General features: G+C 53.0%; 1 protein-coding gene across 1 annotated transcript; it reads right to left on the reverse strand.

Moving 5' to 3' along the window:
* Positions 1 to 7209: 7209 nt before the first annotated feature.
* Positions 7210 to 19355, reverse strand: TUBB (tubulin beta class I). Its single transcript, XM_014601179.3, has 4 exons — positions 19172 to 19355; positions 12040 to 12148; positions 11245 to 11355; positions 7210 to 10291 (listed from the first exon to the last, which is right to left on the reverse strand). The coding sequence occupies exons 1-4, from the start codon at positions 19226 to 19228 to the stop codon at positions 9234 to 9236; spliced, it is 1335 nt and encodes a 444-aa protein (XP_014456665.1). The 5' UTR covers positions 19229 to 19355; the 3' UTR covers positions 7210 to 9233.
* Between the last annotated feature and the right edge of the window lie 1365 nt (positions 19356 to 20720).

The following is a 20720-nucleotide window of genomic DNA, read 5'->3' on the forward strand; positions in this document are numbered from 1 at the left end:
GGGCAGGGCCAAGAGCCGGGGGGTTGGGAGCCCGGACACCTGGGCCCTTTGTGGGCTGGGGGAGTTGTGGGGCAGGCGGAGCTGAGAGCATGGACTCGGGGTCCTCAGCAGGGGAAGAGGGAGCTAAGGGGGTGCGGGGTAACAGCCCAGAGGGATGCCTGGGATCTCTGGGCGGGGGTGGGGGCTGGGGAACGAGAGCAGGGGGAAGCTGGGAGCCCGGTAGGGTGGCCAACATAGAGGACAGTCCGGGTGTCCTCTATTGATACACAACCGGACGCCTTCTTATCCTATATTTTTGTCTTGAAGAAAACCAGAATGTCCTCTATGATGGCCCCGAGAGCTGGGACACTTGGGTGTCTCCCTCCCCCCCTCCCTCAAGGGTGGCTCTGGCCCTACCTCTGCCTCACCCGGGGCTTCTCTCCCTTTCCAGATGAGCCGGAGGGAGCCCTTCTGCCCACGTGTCTGGGACGCAGGCATCCAGTACCCAGGTATTCGGGACAGACGGAAGGAAACGCAGAAGCCCGCGGTTCAGGGTACCCAGGTAGGCGCCTACTCAGAACCCAGGTGTCCGGGAGAACAGCCCCCCCTCCCCCCGCACAGATCCTGTGTCCAACACTGCCCCCTTCCAGGTGCCCAGGACCCAGATGTCCAGGCCACCAGCCCCCCACTGCTCCCTTCCCCCTGAGAAACCAGGTGTCTGGGATTTCACCGCCCCCTGCTCCCACCTACCCCTCACAGAGAACCCAAGCATCTGGACCCTCCCAGAGAGCCCAGGTGTCCAGGGCCCGTGGGTGCACACTCCCTCCCTGGAACCTGTGTCTGGGGCCCACCCAAGTGTCTGCCATGCACTCCCAAATGGCTTTTGATACCGTCCCCCTCCCTCCAAGGTATCCAGGGCCTGCACACAGAGGACCCAAGTATCCAGTACACACAGACAGACAGATTCAGGGAGCCCAGATGTCCAATGTGGGCAAGTAACCATGCAGACTTCTCAAATGCAAGACCCATACAGAGAACCCATGTTTCCAGGATTCCCACCCCCAGTGGACTGAGGCCACAACAGAACCTACTTTAAAAAAATTTCCTGTTTTTATGCTTTCACAAGATGCCATCTTTTCAATATGAGAAAAGCTGTTAGGGGAAAAAAATAAAACAGAGCAGAGCAGACAGAAGGAGAAAGAAAGACAGGATGGGCATGGAGGCTGTCAGCTTTGTGCTAGTGCCAGGGGTGGGGGAACCCACAGGGTGTGGTCACGGCACCATGGCCACTGCTTCCCTGGCTTCCCCAATCTCTTCCTCCAGGGCCAAGCTGGTCTGTTGAGTTCATCAGGGCTGAGAAGTTGCCTGGAACAGGGCTGTCTGGAGCCTGGAAGCTGGGTTGTGGGATGGCAGGGCCTGGCCCAACTCTTCCACGGTGCCACTAGACACTGGTGGCATTTCCTAGGCTTCCCCCTGTAACCAGATCACAGCCTTTTCCTTTCCCCCCCTGGACCTTCCATTGGGGGTGAACAAGGGAAGAAGACCCCAGCCCCACTCTACCCCCTCTCCTCAAAGTTGTTGGCCAGAGAAGAAGTCTTTGGAGACCCTCAATACCCCATGGCTCTTCTCTTTCTCTCCAAGGAAACAGAGCTGACTGGGTTGGCCTAGGAGCACCCGTCTTTTTTTGCTTGGTTTGCTCTCAGTAGCCTGAAGATGGTCTTTGTCTTCTCCCCTGGGTACATTTTTCACTGTAGGGCAAGGTTTGGGGGACTAAAAGCCAACTCAAAACGCAAGGGGAGGCACCTGCATGGTAGAGCAAGGTGCTGGACCCCACAAAATAAATAGATACAGACTCCCCAGGGAAGCTACTACCCCAGCAGAAGCCACTCTGGTTACATGGGCACCAAGGAATTGGGCTCTCCAAGGAGAAAGAGGGAAGATAGGCCCTCTGACAGCTTCATCATCATCTCCATTTTGGGTGGGGAAAGAGCAGTTCATTCCCTAGGTCAGGCAACAAGGAATTCTTCCAAGACTTTGAGTGCTTTCCAAGGTACCCTTGCCAACCAGCTGGGCAGACCTGAAGGAAACCTCTCCAGAAGAAGCCAACTGAGAAGTAACTCATCAGTACCATCCACCTTAACATGGAGGTGGGTCTTCAAAGGTGGGGAGACTTTCTCTAGTCCTGCCAGGACTGTTTCAACCCTTCCACTGTGGTTCATTTGAGTCTCGTCAGGGCAGTGCCTGTGAAGGAAGAAAATGGAGTCCACACATCCCCATGCCCTTCTCCCAGCCTACTTTTCTCACACCCAGAAGACCTTTTGTTTCTCCAGCTTGGGGCCCTTCCTTGAAAAGCCTCCCCACCCCCTCTAGCTAGAACCAATATTTGGCCTTGAAGAAGAGTTCCCCAATGGAGAACCAACATTGGGACATTTAGGAACTTCCTCAGATAAAACTGTACTCAACTCTCCATTTCTCCAAACGAAAGAAGAGAAGATCACCACTCTAGGCACCAGGCACACAACTCTACTTTTTCTAGTTTTTAACGTACTCAACCTTTTTTCATCTTGGTGCCTGCCCTGGGCCCAAGGCAGTCCGGGGCTGGTGTGGGGCTAGGGGTGGCTGTTTATCAGGGGCCACCGGTGCTGGGCAATGACCCCGGGCATGGGGGAAGGGGCAGCTGCACGGGCGCAATGGGCCCCAAGCCCAGGCCCAGCTCTGCTCTGTCCCAATGCCTGCCTGGTCCCAGCCCCAGCCCCAGCCACCCCATCCACATGCTTTCCCCTCCCCCCACAGACTTTCCCGTGGGCACATGCAGCTCCCCCCACAAAATTCTTTTTCTCCCTTTGTGTGTACATGCGTGTCTGTGTCCAGCCAATCTCACTGACAGTGGGTTGTCCCACCAACCGATCACTGTGGCCCCTTCCATAACTGGCTGTGGCCACTTCTGGGAGCACCACCACAGCACTCCCCACCCCAGCTGGCGCTTACAGCGGGGGCACCAACGCTCCTGTCTGCCCCCCCTGCCCATCGCCTAAGTGGCAAGCATGGATGGTCAGGGGGTGCACTTTTGCTCTCAGGGAGTGCATGTGCACCCCCATGCACTCCCTAGGAGTCACCACTATGTGCATGCATGCACGTGCATACCTGTGTGTGCGTGCGTCTATTCATGGCAGGAGATAGCGTGTTTGTTTCTGTGTGTCAATGTGCAGAGAGTAAGTGACAGTAGTATGCGCCTCTGTGTGTGTGTGTGTGTGTGTGTGTGTGCGCGCGCGCGTGTGCATGTTTCGCCATAGTGGAACAGGGGAGCAGGGAGAAGAGGGGAGCATGTACCCCCCCACCCCCAGCCCTCCCTGCCAGCACCAGGAGGGGAAGGGACGATGCTTCGCCCTCACCTGACCTCCACCCTGTCATTCTTGGTGAGCAATTGGCTAGTATACCAATAACAGCCGAGAGGCATTGGGCGTGGTAAAAGGACAATTCGGAGCCACGCAATTAACCCATAAGGCTTTAAGTGCCCTGCCAGGCACAGTTGATTGCAGGGGCCTAGCCAAGGGCCTGAGAATATAAAGGCCCAGCCACAGGTTTGAGGCCAGTACGACCGGGGGCGTGCAATGGTCCATGGCCAGCCTCCCTTTATATTTATTTATAATCCGTAAAGGTGTGGCAGGAAAGATAGGGGGCATGCCCTAGAAGTCAAACAGGGCATGGTCACAGAGCCACCAGGGGGCATCACAGCCACCCCTGGTTCCCTGACCTGCTACACTATAATAGGGCTGGGGGGGACGGGGGTAGAGTCTGTAATAACAAGGAGCTGGGCTGGAGGTTTGGTGGGGCCTATATAAGCAGCTGGGTGAATTCTGATAGGACCTATAACAACAAGGGGGCTTAGGCAGCTTTGGAAGGGCCTGTAACCAGGGGGCTGTGTGCTGGCAGGGGGAGGTTAGGGCCTATCAGAACAAGGAGGTTCAGGGGCAGGGCTGAGTAGGCTCTACAAAAAGGAGGGGTGTGGGGGTGGGGCTGGGGCTTCTTGTAGGTCCTATAATAACAATATGGGCCAGGGCTGGGGTCATGGCAGGAACTTGGGGTTTTGGTAGTGTAGCAAGTGGGCCATCCCAGAACCAGTCTAAAATGTTGGCCTGCCCACTTGTCCAGGGCCATTTGCTAGCCACACAGCGGGCCTTGGCCCTGTGCTTTTCTGTCAGGGTTTGCTCCCCTAGCCTTTCCCCTCCACAGGATCACCCACAAGGCAGTGGAGGCTGAGGCTTTCTGGCACCCCATACTCGCCCTTCACTGGGGAGGCGCAGGTGTGGCATTTCCTGGAAGCTGCCTCACCATGAGGAACAACACCACATCATCCTCCCCAGCAGGGTGTAGTTTTAGGTCATGCCCCAGGATCAGGATCAGGAACCTCCACCATCCCTATAGTCCCTGCCTTGTACCTCCAAGCTGTTCTGGGACCACCAGCAAGGTGGGTGATGTTGCTCTTTTGGCCCCCTATAGCAACTACCTGCTCTGCTCTAGGGCTTTGCCTTATACCCAGGCTTCCAGCCTCTGCACCCATCAGGTGGCCTCCTGCCTAACATGTGACCACCTGATTGAGCCTGCTCCCACCTGCAGGCTGTTTGCTGCCTGCTCAAAACCCTTTGAGCGACAGGCACAACCTGTGCTCTGTCACAGCTCAGACCTATAACATGGGAGCCAGGGCTGAGGTTGGGGCTGGGCTAGGGTATCTAGTCACCCCTAGAATAACAATAGAACTGGGTGGACTGCGGGGTTTTTTGGCCCTATAACAGTGGGGGTAGGGAGCGGATCACGGCTCTGCCCCAGGCCCTGGCCCTGCACCGTCACCACCCCACCATCCTTGGTCCCTGCCTCACTGACCACAACCCCATCCCACCTGCCCAGATATTCCCTGCCCAAGGGTTCTCTCCAGCTGACACCTGCCTGCTCCCATCCAGGGTCAGAGGCCTCCACGTGGGGCAGCACCAGCCTAGGCTCTCCACCCCCCAACACCATGGTGCCTGAGAAGTACCTGTCCAGATGCCTGGGGTCTCTGGGGGCCCGGATACCTAGGTTCTCTCCGGAGTAGATTGAGGACTGAGGGATGAGAGCTTGGGGAGCTGGGAGCATGGACACCTGGATTCCCTGGGTGGGGAGTTGGAGTTTGAGACCAGGGGGACCGGCTGTGTTACCCCAAGTGCAGCCCAGGCCAGCCCCCCACCAGGAAGAGCTCAGCCCTACCCTGGCCCCAGCCCACAGTGGCAGCCCACCCTCGCCCTCCATACAATCTGGAGACACATGTCCTCCATGCCTTCCCACCCCTCTGCAACTCCCGGGTGAGCCACTTGCAGATGTCCTGCGCTCTCCTTTGGCTGTGCAGCACCTCCCCCTGCCCCACCACCTCCCTTACCATGGGGGCCTCAATCTGCACCCCCACACACCCCATCCCTTCCCCCCTTGCCCTTTCCCCTGCATATCAGCAATCAGATCAGCTGACACAGCTTATTAAAAATCGGTCATCTGTACTGGCCCAAAAAATTGGTGCACCCCTATTAGTGACGTTACATCATGTTGAGGAAAAAAAAATCTGAAATAGCTTCAGTCAGAGTTGGCAAGCCTAGCAGGTGGAGAGGCAAAGCCAAGAGCCCAGATTCTCTGGGAAGGGAGGGAGGGTGGGGGTAAGAGCAGGAGGGCTGGGAGCCTGGATGCCTGGATGCCTTGGGGGCTGGGGGAACTATGGGGCAGGCAGAGCTGGGAGCGTGGACTCTGGGGTCCTTAGCAGGGGAAGGGGGAGCTAAGGGGCTAGCCAAGGGGTGGGGGATAACAGCCCAGAGGGATGCCTGGGATCTCTGGGCAAGGAGTGGGGGCTGGGGAATGAGAGCAGGGGAGAAGCTGGGAGCTGGAACACCTAGGTTCCACCCCTAGCTTTTCTACCTTTCCTCCATGGTGGCCCTGGCCCTACCTCTGCCTCCCTGTGCTTCTCCCAGGTGTCCAGGGCCCATGGGTGCATGCCCTCTGTGGAGGAATGCCACCCCAGACTCTTCCAAGATTAGGTTTTTCCTTGCCCAGTCTTATCACCTGTCAACCAGTTGCTAGGCAACCAAATTTTTGCCTAGTGACCTGGACCAGGTGAAGTTGGGGGGGGGGGGGGTGAACCTACCTCTCTATTGTGTTAGCACTGGCCTCATGGCATGGGAGCAGATGCTCAAGCTCCTGTCACTGTCACAGGTGAGCAATGTTGCTTTTAAAATTGATTGGTTGGCACCCCACAATACCTGGCTGTAATTAGGTCTCCGGGGTGATGGCAAAAGGCCTATATAAGTCCAAGACTGCCCAGGGGGAGGGAGAGCAGTCATGTTAAGGGTCACATAATCAACTGGAACATCTGCAGCTTCAGTCTCTCTCAAGATGCTGAAGTGAGTAAACTACCTGAAACTTATGTAGATAGCTTACTGTCATGTAGAAGAATATCAACCAGCTACCACACTGACACTGCTTGCTCTAGGGTTATTCTGGTACTTCCCTATCCTGTACCCTTCCTCAAGCCTACCCTCTTTAGCCAATAAAGCTCTCTGCTATAACTAGCATGGTGAACTTGTGGGGAGAGGGATTGGGCCTGCCTAGATGATCCCTATGCTCAGCTGACTAAGGGAAGGTACTTGGCGTGCTTCCTTTAGCCTAAAGCACAAAAAGTTCTCAGTGGGTCAAGCACCCTCCAGGACTACAAGGCCTGTGTACCCCAGGGACACAAGACCCAGAAACAATCCAGACCCCTGGGTGGTGGCAGCAGTTGTGGGTGTGCTCCAGGAAGGGGGTCGGCCAGACACAAGGCTCCCCAGGGGAGGCACTCAGAGCTTAGTAGGTGGTAGGGGCTCAGTGAGGTGGGTGGCTCGGTGCAGGAGTGCCCCCTACTGGTTTGCCATGCTCCCCTCGCAGGAACCCATGTCCAGGGCCTAGCCAGATGTCTAACATGCACTCCCCACTGGCTTGACATTCCTGGCTCCTAAAGGTGTCCAGGACCTGCACACACAGAACCCAAGTATCCAGGGCACGTGGACATCTGGGTTCCCTGCACGTCTGTCTGAGGTGGGCAAGTAAGTGTGCAGACTTCTCAAATGCAGATGTCTGGGACCCACACAGACATAACCCATGTATCCAGGATTCCCACCCCACTTCCCCTTGTTTCCTTCCCCTCCACCCTTAGTAGACTGAGGCCACCACAGAAGCAACTTTAAAAAAAAAATCCTGTTTTTATTCATTCACAAGACACTGTCTTTTCAATATGAAAAAAAAAAAAAAAGCCATTGAGGGGAAAAAAATGAAACAGCAGACAGCAGGAGAAAGAAAAAATGAGAGGGTGGGTACAGATGCCATGAGCTTTGTGCTAGTGCCAGGGGTGAGGGAACCCATAGGGTGTGGTCACAGCACCATGGTCACTGCTTCCCCAGTCTCTTCCTTCAGGGCCAAGCTGGTCCCTGGGCTTAATCAGGGATGAAATGAAGTTCTCTGGAGCCTGGAAGGTGGGTTGTGGGGGCCTGACAACTCCTCCATGGTCCCACTAGACACTGGTGGCATTTCCTGGGCTTTCCCCTGTAACCAGATCCCAGCCTTTTCCTTTCCCCCCCTGGAACTTCTGTTGGGGATGAACGTAAGTAGAAGACCCCTGCCCCTTTCCACCCCCTCTCCCCAAAGCTGTTGGCTAGAGAAGAAGTCTTTGGAGACCCTCAATACCCCATGGCTCTTCTCTCTCTCTCTCCCCAAGGGAACAGAGCTGACTGGGTTGGCCTAGGAGGGGCTGTCTTTTTTCCTTGGTTTGCTCTTGGGAGGTGGAAGACAGAGACAGCCTTCTGCCCTGGGTACATTCCTCACTGTAGGGCAAGGTTTGGGGGACTAAAAGCCAACTCAAAATGCAAGGGGTGGCACCTGCATGGTAGAGCAAGGTGCTGGACCCCACAAAATAAATAGATACAGACTCCCCACGGAAGCTAACTAGCTGAGCAGAAGCCACGCCGGCTACATGGGAACCAAGGAATTGGGCTTTTTATGGAGAAAAAGGGAAGATAGATCTCTCAGACGGCTTTGTCAGCATCTCCATCTTGGGTGAGGAAAGAGTTCATTCCCTAGGTCAGGCCAACAAGGGATTTTTTCTGTAGTCCCACCAATGCTGTTTCAACCCATTCACCATGGCTCATTCAAGTCTGGATGAGGCATGTATTAAGTCAGGGGAGAGTCCATGAGGGAAGAAAATGGAATCCACCCATCCACATGCCCTTCTCCCAACCTACTTTCCTCACACCCAGAAGACCCTCTTTTGTCTCTCCAGCTTTTGTGTCTCCAGCTTGCCCTTCCTTGAAAAGCCTCCCTACCCCCTCTGGCCAGAACCAATGTTTGGCCTTGGAAAAGACTTCCCCAAATGGGGAACCAAAATTGGGACATTTGGGAACTTCCTCAGATTAAAGAAAACCTAGACTCAACTCTCCATTTCTCCAGGACCAAAGAAAAGAAGATTGCTTCTCCAGCCAACATACACACAACTCTACTCTTTCCAGTCTTTAACCAACTCAACCTTTTTTCATTTCAGTGCCTGAACCCGCCACCCCAGGCAGCTATGGAGAACCATCTCAGCTTTCACCTATGAACAAAGGAATTTGTAGTTAAGAAGAACCACGATTTCAACTCGTGCTTGAAGGAGAGAGAATTTCCAAGACTCCTTGAAGGGCAAGAAAAGAGATGCCTTCAGATGCAGTGACAGCAGGCAATGGGAATTAAAACAGTGAGGGGCTTGGTTTTTGCCAAAAGGAAACATTAAAAGAAAAAAAATTACATAAGAGCAAGTCTGAGAAAATTGAGAGAGAGACACACACAGAGAGAGAGAGAGAGAGAGAAGAAGGAAAATAGCATCTCTTTCCCCAGTGCTCAGGTCTACAAGCATTACAAAGATGGTGGCCATGGCATCAGTTCACTCAGCCCTAGTGGAAGTAGGATGGAAAGAAGGAAGCAATTACGGTAACCAATGCCCAGGTCCCTCCTGCTTTAAAGATGGTGGCCTTGGTATTAGTTCCCTCAGCCCTGGAAGAAGCCAGATGGAAGGAAGCCATTAGGGGGAACAAGAAAGGGAGAGAGAGAGACAGAGAGAGAGAAATATGGGGAAGGAAAAAAAAAAAAAAAGAACCATAATGCAATGCAATTTCTTTTCCACTTTAATTGACGTCTGCAGAGGGGCATAATTCCTGGCGGCAGCAATGGGTGGAGCCTCAAGCTTCCTCCTCAGCCTCCTCACCGAAGTCCTCCTCTTCCTCGGCAGTGGCATCCTGGTATTGCTGGTACTCAGACACCAGGTCATTCATGTTGCTTTCAGCTTCTGTGAACTCCATCTCATCCATGCCCTCGCCTGTGTACCAATGGAGGAAAGCCTTGCGGCGGAACATGGCTGTGAACTGCTCTGAGATGCGCTTGAAGAGCTCCTGGATGGCTGTGCTGTTGCCAATGAAGGTGACAGCCATCTTGAGGCCCCGGGGTGGGATGTCACACACAGCCGTCTTGACATTGTTGGGGATCCACTCCACGAAGTAGCTCGAGTTCTTGTTCTGGACATTCAGCATCTGTTCGTCCACCTCCTTCATGGACATGCGGCCCCGGAAGACAGCAGCCACCGTGAGGTAGCGTCCGTGGCGGGGGTCACAGGCAGCCATCATGTTCTTGGCATCAAATACCTGCTGGGTCAGCTCGGGGACTGTGAGGGCCCGGTACTGCTGGCTCCCACGGCTGGTGAGGGGGGCAAAGCCAGGCATGAAGAAGTGGAGACGAGGGAAAGGGACCATGTTGACAGCCAACTTACGGAGGTCAGCATTGAGTTGGCCTGGGAAACGGAGGCAGGTGGTGACTCCACTCATGGTGGCTGACACAAGGTGGTTGAGGTCACCGTAGGTAGGTGTGGTCAGTTTGAGGGTGCGGAAGCAGATGTCGTAGAGAGCCTCATTGTCGATGCAGTAGGTCTCATCAGTGTTCTCCACCAGCTGGTGGACTGACAAGGTGGCATTGTAGGGCTCTACCACTGTGTCCGAGACCTTAGGTGAGGGCACTACACTGAAGGTATTCATGATACGGTCTGGATATTCCTCCCGGATCTTGCTGATGAGCAAGGTACCCATGCCAGAGCCTGTGCCTCCGCCCAGTGAGTGGGTGAGCTGGAAACCCTGGAGGCAGTCACAGCTCTCTGCCTCTTTCCTTACCACATCCAGGACTGAGTCTACCAGCTCAGCCCCTTCTGTGTAGTGCCCCTTGGCCCAGTTGTTCCCGGCTCCACTCTGACCTGGAGGGAAAAGAAACCACAATGAGTTCCACCATGGAAGAAGCCAACATCCACTGTTCGAATTGTCAGTGGTATCCCCTTCCTCTGACATTACCCATAAACACCCTTGGAAGAGGGGTGGTAAACCCAGGCATAGCCCCTAATGCTTTCCTTCCATTATACTTCCTCCAGGGTTGAATAGACTGATACTATGGCCACCATCTTTAATACAGAGAGAGAAAAATGAAGGGGAGGGCATCTCTCTTTCCAGTGTCCAGGTCTACCAGCATTAAAGATGGAACTTGTGACATGAGTTCACGCAGCCCTTGAGGAAGCAGGATGGAAGGAAACCATTAGGAAAAGCAATAACCTTATCTGCCAGCATTAAAGATTGCAACCATGACATCTATTCACTAAACCCCGGAGAAAATAGAATGGAATGCTCCGGTCTGCCAGGATGAGAAACGGTAGTTGGGCCTTGGAGGAAGCCATTAGGGGAAGCAATGCCCTGGTCTACCAGCCTTGAAGATGGTGTCAATGGCATCAGTTCTCAGCAGCCATCTTGTTTTCCTAAGGGCTGAAGGAAGTCCTCACAAGGGTCACACAAAGTGGAGGCCCCTCCCAAGACATGGCCCCTTTGGGGGCTCCCAAAACCAGTGCACACTTGGCCCCCGACTCAATGCTAGCAACCGTGGTCTTCAATCCAGACTCCAAAAATTGAGACCATTACAAGGCAGCAGCTAGGTCCAACATGGCATCTGCACCCTGAAAGGTCAAGATAGACTCCTGTAGTGACCTCCACTGTTACCGTCACGGGTGGGCAACCACCAGGGGTGTCTACCACAAAGGACGCAGTCAGCATCCCTTGATCCAGGGGCTTCTATATAACCTGCCAAGCCAGTATCATTTGCACAGCTGCCCTGCCCCCAAGATCCCACCCCAATCGGCTTCCAGATTGGGAGGGGGAAGCTTACCAAAGACAAAGTTGTCCGGTCGGAAGATCTGGCCAAAAGGACCGGACCGGACTGAGTCCATGGTGCCGGGTTCCAGGTCAACCAAGATGGCACGGGGGACATATTTACCACCTGGAAGGGAAGAAATAAGGGGTGGGAGGGAAAAAAAAAAAAAATAAAAAAAAAAAAGTCTCAGGGTGGGGTTCCACTCTTCCCATCACTGCCAGGGGTGTGAAGTCTTCCCAGGACAAGGAGGTGGGAGGATGCTTCAGGCATGCTCAGTCTCAGCCATGTGGGTAAAACAAAGGGAGCTGGAAATACTATATTTATTAGCATATCTTATGCCCCTCCCCCATTGCAGACTTCAATGGAAGCATGGAGACACTGTGAAAAAGCTGCCCTGTCTCCCCTCCCCCGGCCTCAGGGAAGCAGAAAGGGGTTGCTTTGCAGCACTCAAGTTTTAACCCTTTCATCACTGCCATGGGATTGGTGGCTGCTTTTAGCCCAGCAACCAGCCACTACTGCCGACTGGCCTGTGGCTTTGAGGCTTCATGCTTTTGCTTTCACCTAAGCAAAAGGATTGGTCCGAATTTCATCAAGGGCACAGGTATGCCAGGAAATACAGTAAAGGCCCTAAGAAGTGGACAGGAAGGGGCTTGGGCTATATCAACACAAGGGGGAAAAGAGATATCGGACTGAACCACTGGCGTCTAGATGGGGGGGGTGGGGGAAGGAATGAATAGACCACAAGAGGAAGTGGGAACTAGATCAAACCACTGTCCCCACCCCAGGGGGGTGGGGGGTGTTTTCCAATACCTGTGGCCTCATTGTAGTAAACACTGATGCGGTCCAGCTGGAGGTCGCTGTCGCCGTGGTACGTGCCAGTGGGGTCAATGCCGTGCTCGTCACTGATCACCTCCCAGAACTGGGTGGAGACAGGAGGAGGAGGGTGAGTAGGGGCAGCCTGACCCCTCTCCCAGTCCCCCCTCCAGGAGAGCCAGGCTCCCCTTTAATCCTCATCTACCCCCCCCCCCCCCCCCCCCGCACAGGCCTGCTGGCACTCCCTAGGTGCCAAAAGCCCCCTGTCCAAGCCACTGGGCTCATGATGACAGCTGGGATGTCTGGGGGCTGGCAGGGGGAGGAAGGCAGTATGCCATGGGCATGTCTGGGAGGGCAGTGGGGGCCGGTGGGTTAGAGCAGAGGGGCTAGGAGGCCAGATGTCTATTCTTGGGGTGGGGGAGGATGTCAGGGCTGGTGGGTTATGCTAGGGCGAGGGCTGGGAACCCGGATGCCTGGGCGCTCTGTGAAAGCAGTGGAGGCTCATGGGTTACAGCAAGGAGGGGGTGGTGGGGAGCCAGGACATCTGGGTTCTCCCCCAGCTCTCAGAGGGGAAGTGAGACCAGATGATGAGAGCAGCCAGGCACCGGGAATCCAGAGCCTGGTTTCTCTGGCAGGCTGAAACAGATCTAGCACTCCCCGCCTCTTTCCATGAACAAAGGCAGCCCTGACGTCACCTCCTTGGCTGAGCAATGCCATCCCAGAGCTGGGTGCATCTGAGAAAAAGGAGGAGGGCACCAGCTCCTTAACCCCCCAGCTGCAGAGGTCCTAGAGCTAGACAGATCCAGTGTCATGGGGAGCAGGGAACATCACCACCATGCCATGGCTGTGCCCTCCCACCCCCAATGAACACAAGTGTCCAAGAAACACCCCTCCTACTATGCCAGCTCCCACTTGGACCAGTCCCTACCAGCTCTCCCAGTTCAAATCCAGCAGACAGATCCCCTCCTCAGTGATGGGGGTGGGGGGAAGGGGGAGAATCAGGAAATAAAAAGAAGCCAAAATGAAGTCATAGGGTTTGGGTTTTTTTGGTGGGGGTTGATCTGATGTCCTTCTATCTTTCTTTTTTTGGTGGGGAGGGGGGTGGGAAAGGAAGTAACAATACAGACAGATTAAAAACAATTCAGAGCGTTTTGGGGATGAATCCAACTTCCTTCTGCAGTTTTTGTAGGGTAAACCCTCCAGGATTAGAAGAATCCATAGCTTTTGGGGTGGTCTGATTTCTGGCTACCTATTTTATATGGCCCCCCCCCCCCGATCAATAGATTTCACAGCTTTTTGGAGGGTGATCCGATTTCATTCTACCCTTTTTCTGAGGGGAACCCCAAGATAAAAACAATTCAGAGCTTTCTGGGGAAGGATCCGACTTCCTTCTACCAATTTTTTTTTGGATGGGGAACTCCAGGATGAGAATCTAGCTTTTTCTTTTTGAGCTGGAGCTGACTGCCTCCTACCTATTTTATTTGGGGGGAATTCCCACTGAAATAAGAAAAAAACAAACAGTTTTTTTTTGTTGGGGGTGGGGGGTGATCCGATTTCCTTCTACCCTTTTGTGGGGTGGGGGGTGCCAAGCTGCAGACAATATTGAGATGGAGGGAGGGGACACAAAAAAATTAAGAGCTTCTTTGGAGGGAGCTGATTTTACTCTGCCTGTTATTTTCAGCAGCGGGGTAGGGAGGAGAAAAAAAGCCAAGAAAAAAGATTTGGGTGGCAAAGGGGAATCTGATTTCACTGCATCTACTTTTTCCCCTGGAGGGGGTGCCAAGATGCAAAGATTATTTTACAGGGGGAAAGAAAATAAAGCCAAGAGAAAAAGAATTCACGGATTTATTTTTGTGGCTAAAATGATGTCCTTCTACCTACTTGTACGTGGTGGGAGTCAGAGGAGCCCAAGATAAAAAGAACTCGGAGCTTTTCCAGGGTGAGCGACAGCCTTTTTTTTTTTTTTTGGGGGGGGGGGGGGGAAAGAGGAGGGGGAGTTATAAAAAAATAAAGAAAAGAAAATCAGAGCCATTTTTAAGGCAGAATTGCAGCTTGTCATATTTACTGGGAAACACTGAAGGAAGAGAAAAAGCAAGAAAGCCGACTTGCTCGAGATGCGTGCACTGGAATTTCATGGGCAAAAATAAAGCCATTAACTGAAGTAAATGCGTTTCTAGCTCATGATGGAAAGCACAGAGATCATGAAAGAAAGAAAGAAAAAAAGCACTGTTAAGAGCAAATATGATCCAGAAGCTGGAATCCCAACGAGGGTGAAAAATATCCAGTCCTCCCTTTTCTGATGGGGAGAAAGGCCAATATTTAAAAATCACAACCCTTTTTTGGTGGATTTCTATTTTTTTTCAGCCTATTTATTGGGAAACAGTGATCCAAAACTCACAGTAAAAGAGAGAGAAAAGCCTAGATAGATAGATATTAGATAGTGTGTTCGCGCGCTCACATGCATAGGTGTGGACATGATGTAATACATATGTAATTATATATAACTGCATTTATATTATAATTATATATGTATATTATTAGTATATACTGTAGTTGTATGTATATATGTACAATAATTATATATATCTATGAAAATTATATATGTGCATATACATGAAGTGTGTGTGTATGCATATACACATATACACACACAGGCATACATTCATATTTTACTATACATGCGTACAGTACACGTGTGTATACACACACACACACGTTTAATATATTACACCTGTAGGTAACTATAATCATGTGTATTATAATTATTGCACGCTCGTGCATGTCTAATGCCTATAAAATGGTGTGTATGCTATATCCATGTATAGTATACTATAGGTATGCATTCATAGTATAAATATGCATGTTTGCATTGTATGTATACATGTACTATATGCATGTATAATAAAATATGCATATATGCATGTATGCACAGTACACTATACGCATGCATGTGTACTATGTTATATGCAGGTGTAGTATACTATATGTATGCACATAAATATGCTTGTATGCAGATTATATATAACATACACATGGGTATGTGCATTCTCTCAGAGCATTTTTCATATTAGGAGACTGAATTATTATTTATGTAAATCTATGGTTATAAAAAAAAAAAAAAAAAGGAGAGAAAAAGCCAAAGGAAAAAGAAAAAGAAAAAAATGTGGCGCCCCCCCCCTTTTTTTTTTTTTTTTAGTGGATCTGTACTTTTTCAACATTTATGTTGGGACATAAGCACTAGAAAGGAAAAAAAGCCATATTAAAAAAAATAGTCAAACAAGATAAAAATAAAGTAAATCAGCCTTGTTAGCTGATTTGTAGCTTTTTAGTCATGTTTATTGGGAGATTAAATAATAAGGGGAAAAAAATCACAGTAAAAGAAAAAAAGGGAAAAAAAAACCCTAGATAAAAAAAATAAGACAGATACTTTAGATGGCTTTGCAGCTTTCCCATCATATTTACTGGAGACAGGATGATTTAAATAAAGAACAGGAAAGAATAATGGAGGGTCTTTTTTAAAAAGACTTGCCCACTGGCGGTTTGATGGACAAAATTGCGTTCAGTCAAGGCATGTATCAAAATTAAAACAGATAGTATATATATAAAAAAAAAATAAAATAATTCAGTCTCATGATGAAAAAGCATCAAGCCAGGATAATAGAAAGAAAAAATGCATGAGCTAAAAGGCGGCACACCCACAGCAGATGCAATCCAAGAGGGGGCAAAAAACCCCAAAAAACTGTTATTTTTTTAATTGGGAAAAGAAAACACACAGCTATTTTTTAATCAGGTTTGAGGCTTTTATTTTGTCATCTTTATGGATAGAATGGGGGGCGGGGGGGAGTGATAAAAAAGCCAAGATACAGACATAAAATGGCTTTAAAACCAGAAAATTGGTAAAATAATAAGAGAGAGGGAGGCTAGAGGATGGGGAGAACCTATAGATTCAGGCTATTTGTTGATAAAGAAAGGAGATGGGGGAGGAAACTACCTTGAATTCTGGAATGAAAAATTTAAAAAACTCTCTAAATTCAGGCTATTTACTGATAGAGAAAGGAGAGGGCGGGGAAAGCTACTTTGAATTCAAAGCCTTTTGGGTTGAAAAATGATGTTAAAAAAACCCCTATAAACTCAGCCTACTGATAAAAGGGGGGGGAGGCGCAAGACTATCTTGAACTCAAAGTATGCACTGAAAAACATAAAACCCTATAAATTAAAGCTATTTATTGATAGAGAAAGGGGTGGGGGGTGGGAAGAAGAGCCATCTTGAATTCAAAGCCTTATCTTATAAGATACAAGGATATGGGCCGCATATAAGGATATAGGCTATACCTTATATCTCCAAAATTGAAAGCCCCTATAAAATTCAAGCTATTTGTGGATAGAGAAAGGAACGGGGAAGGGAAACTACTTTGAATTCAAAGGCTTGTGTGCTGAAAAACAGAAGACTTCTAAGTATTATAGCCAGCTGAATAGCTAGATATAAAACTCTATAAAAACCCAGGCTCATTCACTTTTAGAGAGAGAGGAGGGAGAAACAGTACCTTGAATCCAAAGGCATTGGATTGAAAAATATAAAGGTCTTTAAAAAATATACATTTCAGTCTATTTATTGATAGAGAAAGGAGGGGGTGGGGTGGGGAAAAAAACCTTGAATTCAAAGCCTTGAGTTTAAAAAAAAATATGTACACACACACACACACACACACACAGAGGGAGCTATTGGCAGGATTCACTCTCTCAAGGACTGGCATCTGGTGTAGGACTGGAAACGCACAGAATCAAAGTCATTTGGGGGAAAACTGGCAGTAAAAAAAAAGAGGCAGGCTTCAATCTCTTGAGAGTGGGCACCTGGAATAGGGTTGGGGAGTTAGAAAATAAAAACAGAGAATCAGCTCATTTTGGGAGGAGAGGGAAGGAAGCAGCCTTGTCTGTAGCCATCTCCAGCTCAAAATAACCCCCCACCACCCCCCAGCCTGGCTCTTGAGGTCTTTATAAGGGAATCCAGCTCCAAAAAAAAAAACAAAAAAAAGAAAAGAAAAAAAAACCAAAAAAAAAGTCAAACTCCTATTTGGAAGGCAAGTAAGAAGTGGGAGAGAAAAGCCCTGATTCAGGCAAGAATGAGGCAGCTCCCAGCAGTTTCCGGCCACAAAGATGATCTGGACCCGCCCAGGACATCTGCAATTGCATTTTAAAAGCCAGAGCCAGAAAGGAAGGGGGAGGGGAAATAATCCCAGAGGCCTCCGGCTGGGGATGACCGCATTCACCAAGATGTCTGGCTGGCTCACCACCTCCGCCTCCTTCCCCCAACAGCAGCCATTACAGAGAGGCACAAAGAAAGTAGTCTCAGCCCTTGAGATCCCCTAGTCACTGGAAAGGGAAAGGAGGGGATCTGATCTAGCTGGGGAGATCCTGGCACCAGGGGAGCTGCACCCACTACATCCCCTTATAACTAGAGGGTGGAATGGTTCCTGATCTGGGCACTGCAAGCTGGGGGAAGGAAGCAAACCAAATCTCAGACCTGGTCCCCAAACAGATCCCATTGAAAGGATCCAGCCTTGAGCAAGGAGATCCCTGCAGAGCCCAGCCCAGGGGAGAGGGGAGCCACCCACTTACCAGATCCCCCTTATACCTAGGAGGTGGAGAAGGAGAATGGATCCCAAATGCAGGTACTGGGAGACTGGGGCAGAGCTGTGGTATCAACCCTGAGTCCCTTGAATGGGCAAAGACTCCAGCTTACAGATCCCTGCAGACTCTGGCCCAAGGGGAAGGGGGGGGCTAGATCCCCTTATAACTAGGAGGTGGAGGAGCAGATTCCCCTCTGGGTGCTGGGAGACAGGTGAAAATAGTCAGTCCAAGCTTGGGGACCAGCCAGATCCCATTGAAAGGGGAAAGGATCCAGCTGGAAGACCCCTGCAGGTAGAGGGGGAGAGAACCCGCCTTTGCAGCCATGTGCTTGTGCAGACAAAAGAGGGTGGGGGAAGCAGCAAATCCTTGGCAGCAGGGAGTGCCAGAGGCTGGGGGCTGCCCCCACCCCGGATCCACCAGGAGCAGAGCGATACCCCTCCCACACACACCTTTTTTGGCAACTTGGTTTCCAAGCCGCCTCCTCCCGCGGCTACAGTGTGACAGGTCGGCACCGCGGACACTATGTAGCAAACCCGGATCGAGCAGAACGACCCTGCGGGGCGGGTGGGGAGGGGAAGGCAGGTACCGCGAGCAGCCCGCCGCCCCTTTTAATGCGGATTAAGCCGGCCCCGGAGGGAGGCAAAGCCGAGGCACGGGGCTGAGGCCAGGGCCAAGTTCACGGCCGGGGCCAAGTTCGCGGGGGGGGGGGGAATCCACCAGCGAGACGGGGCGGACCGGAGCCGGCGAGGAGGGGCTGAAACTGAACAGCCCAGAAAGCAAGAGGGGCTGAAATGGACCACTCCCGCGCCCCCACAAAGGGGGAGGGGCTGAAATTGATCGGGTCCAAAACGAACGTGGGGGAAGGAGACTGAAATTGACCCCCCCACTCCCCGCAAAAAAGGGGGTGGGGCTGAAATGGACCAAGTTTCTAGTACCACCCAGGAGCGGGCCCGATCCCCGCCGAGCTACGCCCCCTCCCGATGGAGAGAAGCCCCCTCCCCAGATCGGGCTGCCGCCGCCCCGCCCCAGATCAGGGCGCTTCTCTCCCGCCGGCGCGTCCCCAGCAGGAAGCCTCGTCCCGCTCCGAGCCCCCCCGCCCCGCCCCGCCGGGGGCGGCTCCTGGTTCAAATCGCGTTCCCTCCCCCCGCACGCGCGGGTTTGGCGCGCAGCAGAGTCCTCCCCTCCCCCCGCGGCCGGACCGCCCCACCCCGCCACGCGCTCCCGCCGGCTGCTCCGCGGGCCGGGTCTCCCCGCGCCGCCATCAGAGGGGAGTCTCTAAGGCTGGGGGGGAGAGGGGGACCCGGACCCCCAGACACCCCCCCGCCCCCTCTCTCGTTTTAAACGGGTTTCCCACCCCCGATCTCCCGGGCGAGTTAAAGGAATTTGTCCAATTTAAAAAGCGCCAAATCACCCCCCTATAGGCACCATCCGGCCCTACGAGGCGCGATCCCCTATCCCCGGAGGATCTGCACAGGTCCGAGCAAACCGGACCCCGCCTCACCTTGGCGCCGATCTGGTTACCGCATTGGCCGGCTTGGATGTGCACAATTTCCCTCATCTTGCAGGACCTTTTTGCCCCCTTTTTGACGGTGCGACGCGCCCCTTTAAGGGTAGAACGCTGCGGAGCCCAAGTTTCCTCCTTCCGAACGCGGCGGCGTCCAACGTTCTAAAGGGCTGGTAAAAGGCGGGGGCTGATATAGACAAAGCTTTTATAGCCTGGCCGGCGGCCAGGCCCCTGATTGGTCGGCTGGGATCAGCCGGGCGGGGTCTGATTGGCCAGAAGGGGATCGCACACGTGATAGCGGGCGGGAGTGGGGAGCCAGCAGGGCAGGGTGGGGTCCGTGCAAAGGCTGCTGGGAGTTGTAGTCACCTTTTGTTCTGGAGGGGTGGGTGGGGTGCTTCTGGCAATACTGAACCCCAGAGGTTTTCCCAGGCTGGGGAGGGAACCAGCAGTCCGGGTCCCTACCCCGCCCCCACAGAGAACCAAGGGTCTGGGCCCCGACCCCGCCCCCGAGAACCAGGGGTCCGGGCCCCTACCCCGGGTTCCCAGCCCAGCCCCCCGTCGGGGACAGAAGCAGCGGGAAGGAAGGAAGCGCCTGGGGAAGGGAGCAGAGGCAGGGCCTGGGAAGGGAGAGGGAACCCAGGCGCCCGGGATTGGCCCCGCCCCCACTGCCCGCTGATTGGGGCTGGCAGTGTCGCAGAGCTGGTGCAGGGTGCGGCTGGGCGGGGAGGAGCTGGCGGCCGGCCTGGGCTCCCGGGGAGGGGGCGGGGCCGGCTCATTCCTAGATCGCTCATCACCGCCCTGTTGGCGACATGTTGTCCCCAGGGTCCAGCCCCAGGCAGGTCCCGCTTGCCCCGGACGCCTGGGGTCTCCGGGACGGAGTGGGGGCTGGGGGGGGGGGCGGACGCCTGGGTTCGTCGGACACAGCCCTGAGTCTCCCCCAGCTGAGTTCCAAGCAGTCCCACCCCTGGGGACCGGCCGCAGCCCTGCTAGAGTCGGAGGCAGAGAGGGATGGGCGGGCACCCGCTGCCCTTTCACCAAGGAACCCAGGGGTGCTGGCTGCCACCGGCTGCATCCCCCACCCGCAAAGGACCCAGGTGTCCGGCCTCCCAGCCTCCTTTACCCCACTACCCTGCCACCTCCCAGCCCCCCCTTACCCCACTGCCCTGACCCCCCCTCCCAGCCACCTTTACCCCACCGCCCTGACAGACCTCCTCCTCTCCCAGAGCCGGAGGGGGAGCCGGGCATCCCTGCTGCAATGTGTTTGCTGCACCCCTTCCCAGCTGGGGCAGAGAACTCGGCTCCCAGCCTCTCCCTCATGACTACAACCAGGTGCGCCCAATTCAGGCTGGGATTTGGCACTGGAGTTGAGTGTAGGAGCTGCGAGCTTGCAAAAACAGTGTCATGGCTGTCCCACCCCAGGCAGGTCCTGCTCCCCTCCGGACACTGGCATCCTCTTCTCCCATCTCTCCCCGAGGCCTGGGGGCACACTAGAGGCTTGGAAGCAGCCCTGGCCTGAGGCCTGTATGCTTGGGGAGCAGGGACAGGC

The sequence above is a fragment of the Alligator mississippiensis genome, chromosome 11, assembly GCF_030867095.1.
Source record: "Alligator mississippiensis isolate rAllMis1 chromosome 11, rAllMis1, whole genome shotgun sequence".
In the NCBI taxonomy this organism is placed as follows: domain Eukaryota; kingdom Metazoa; phylum Chordata; order Crocodylia; family Alligatoridae; genus Alligator; species Alligator mississippiensis.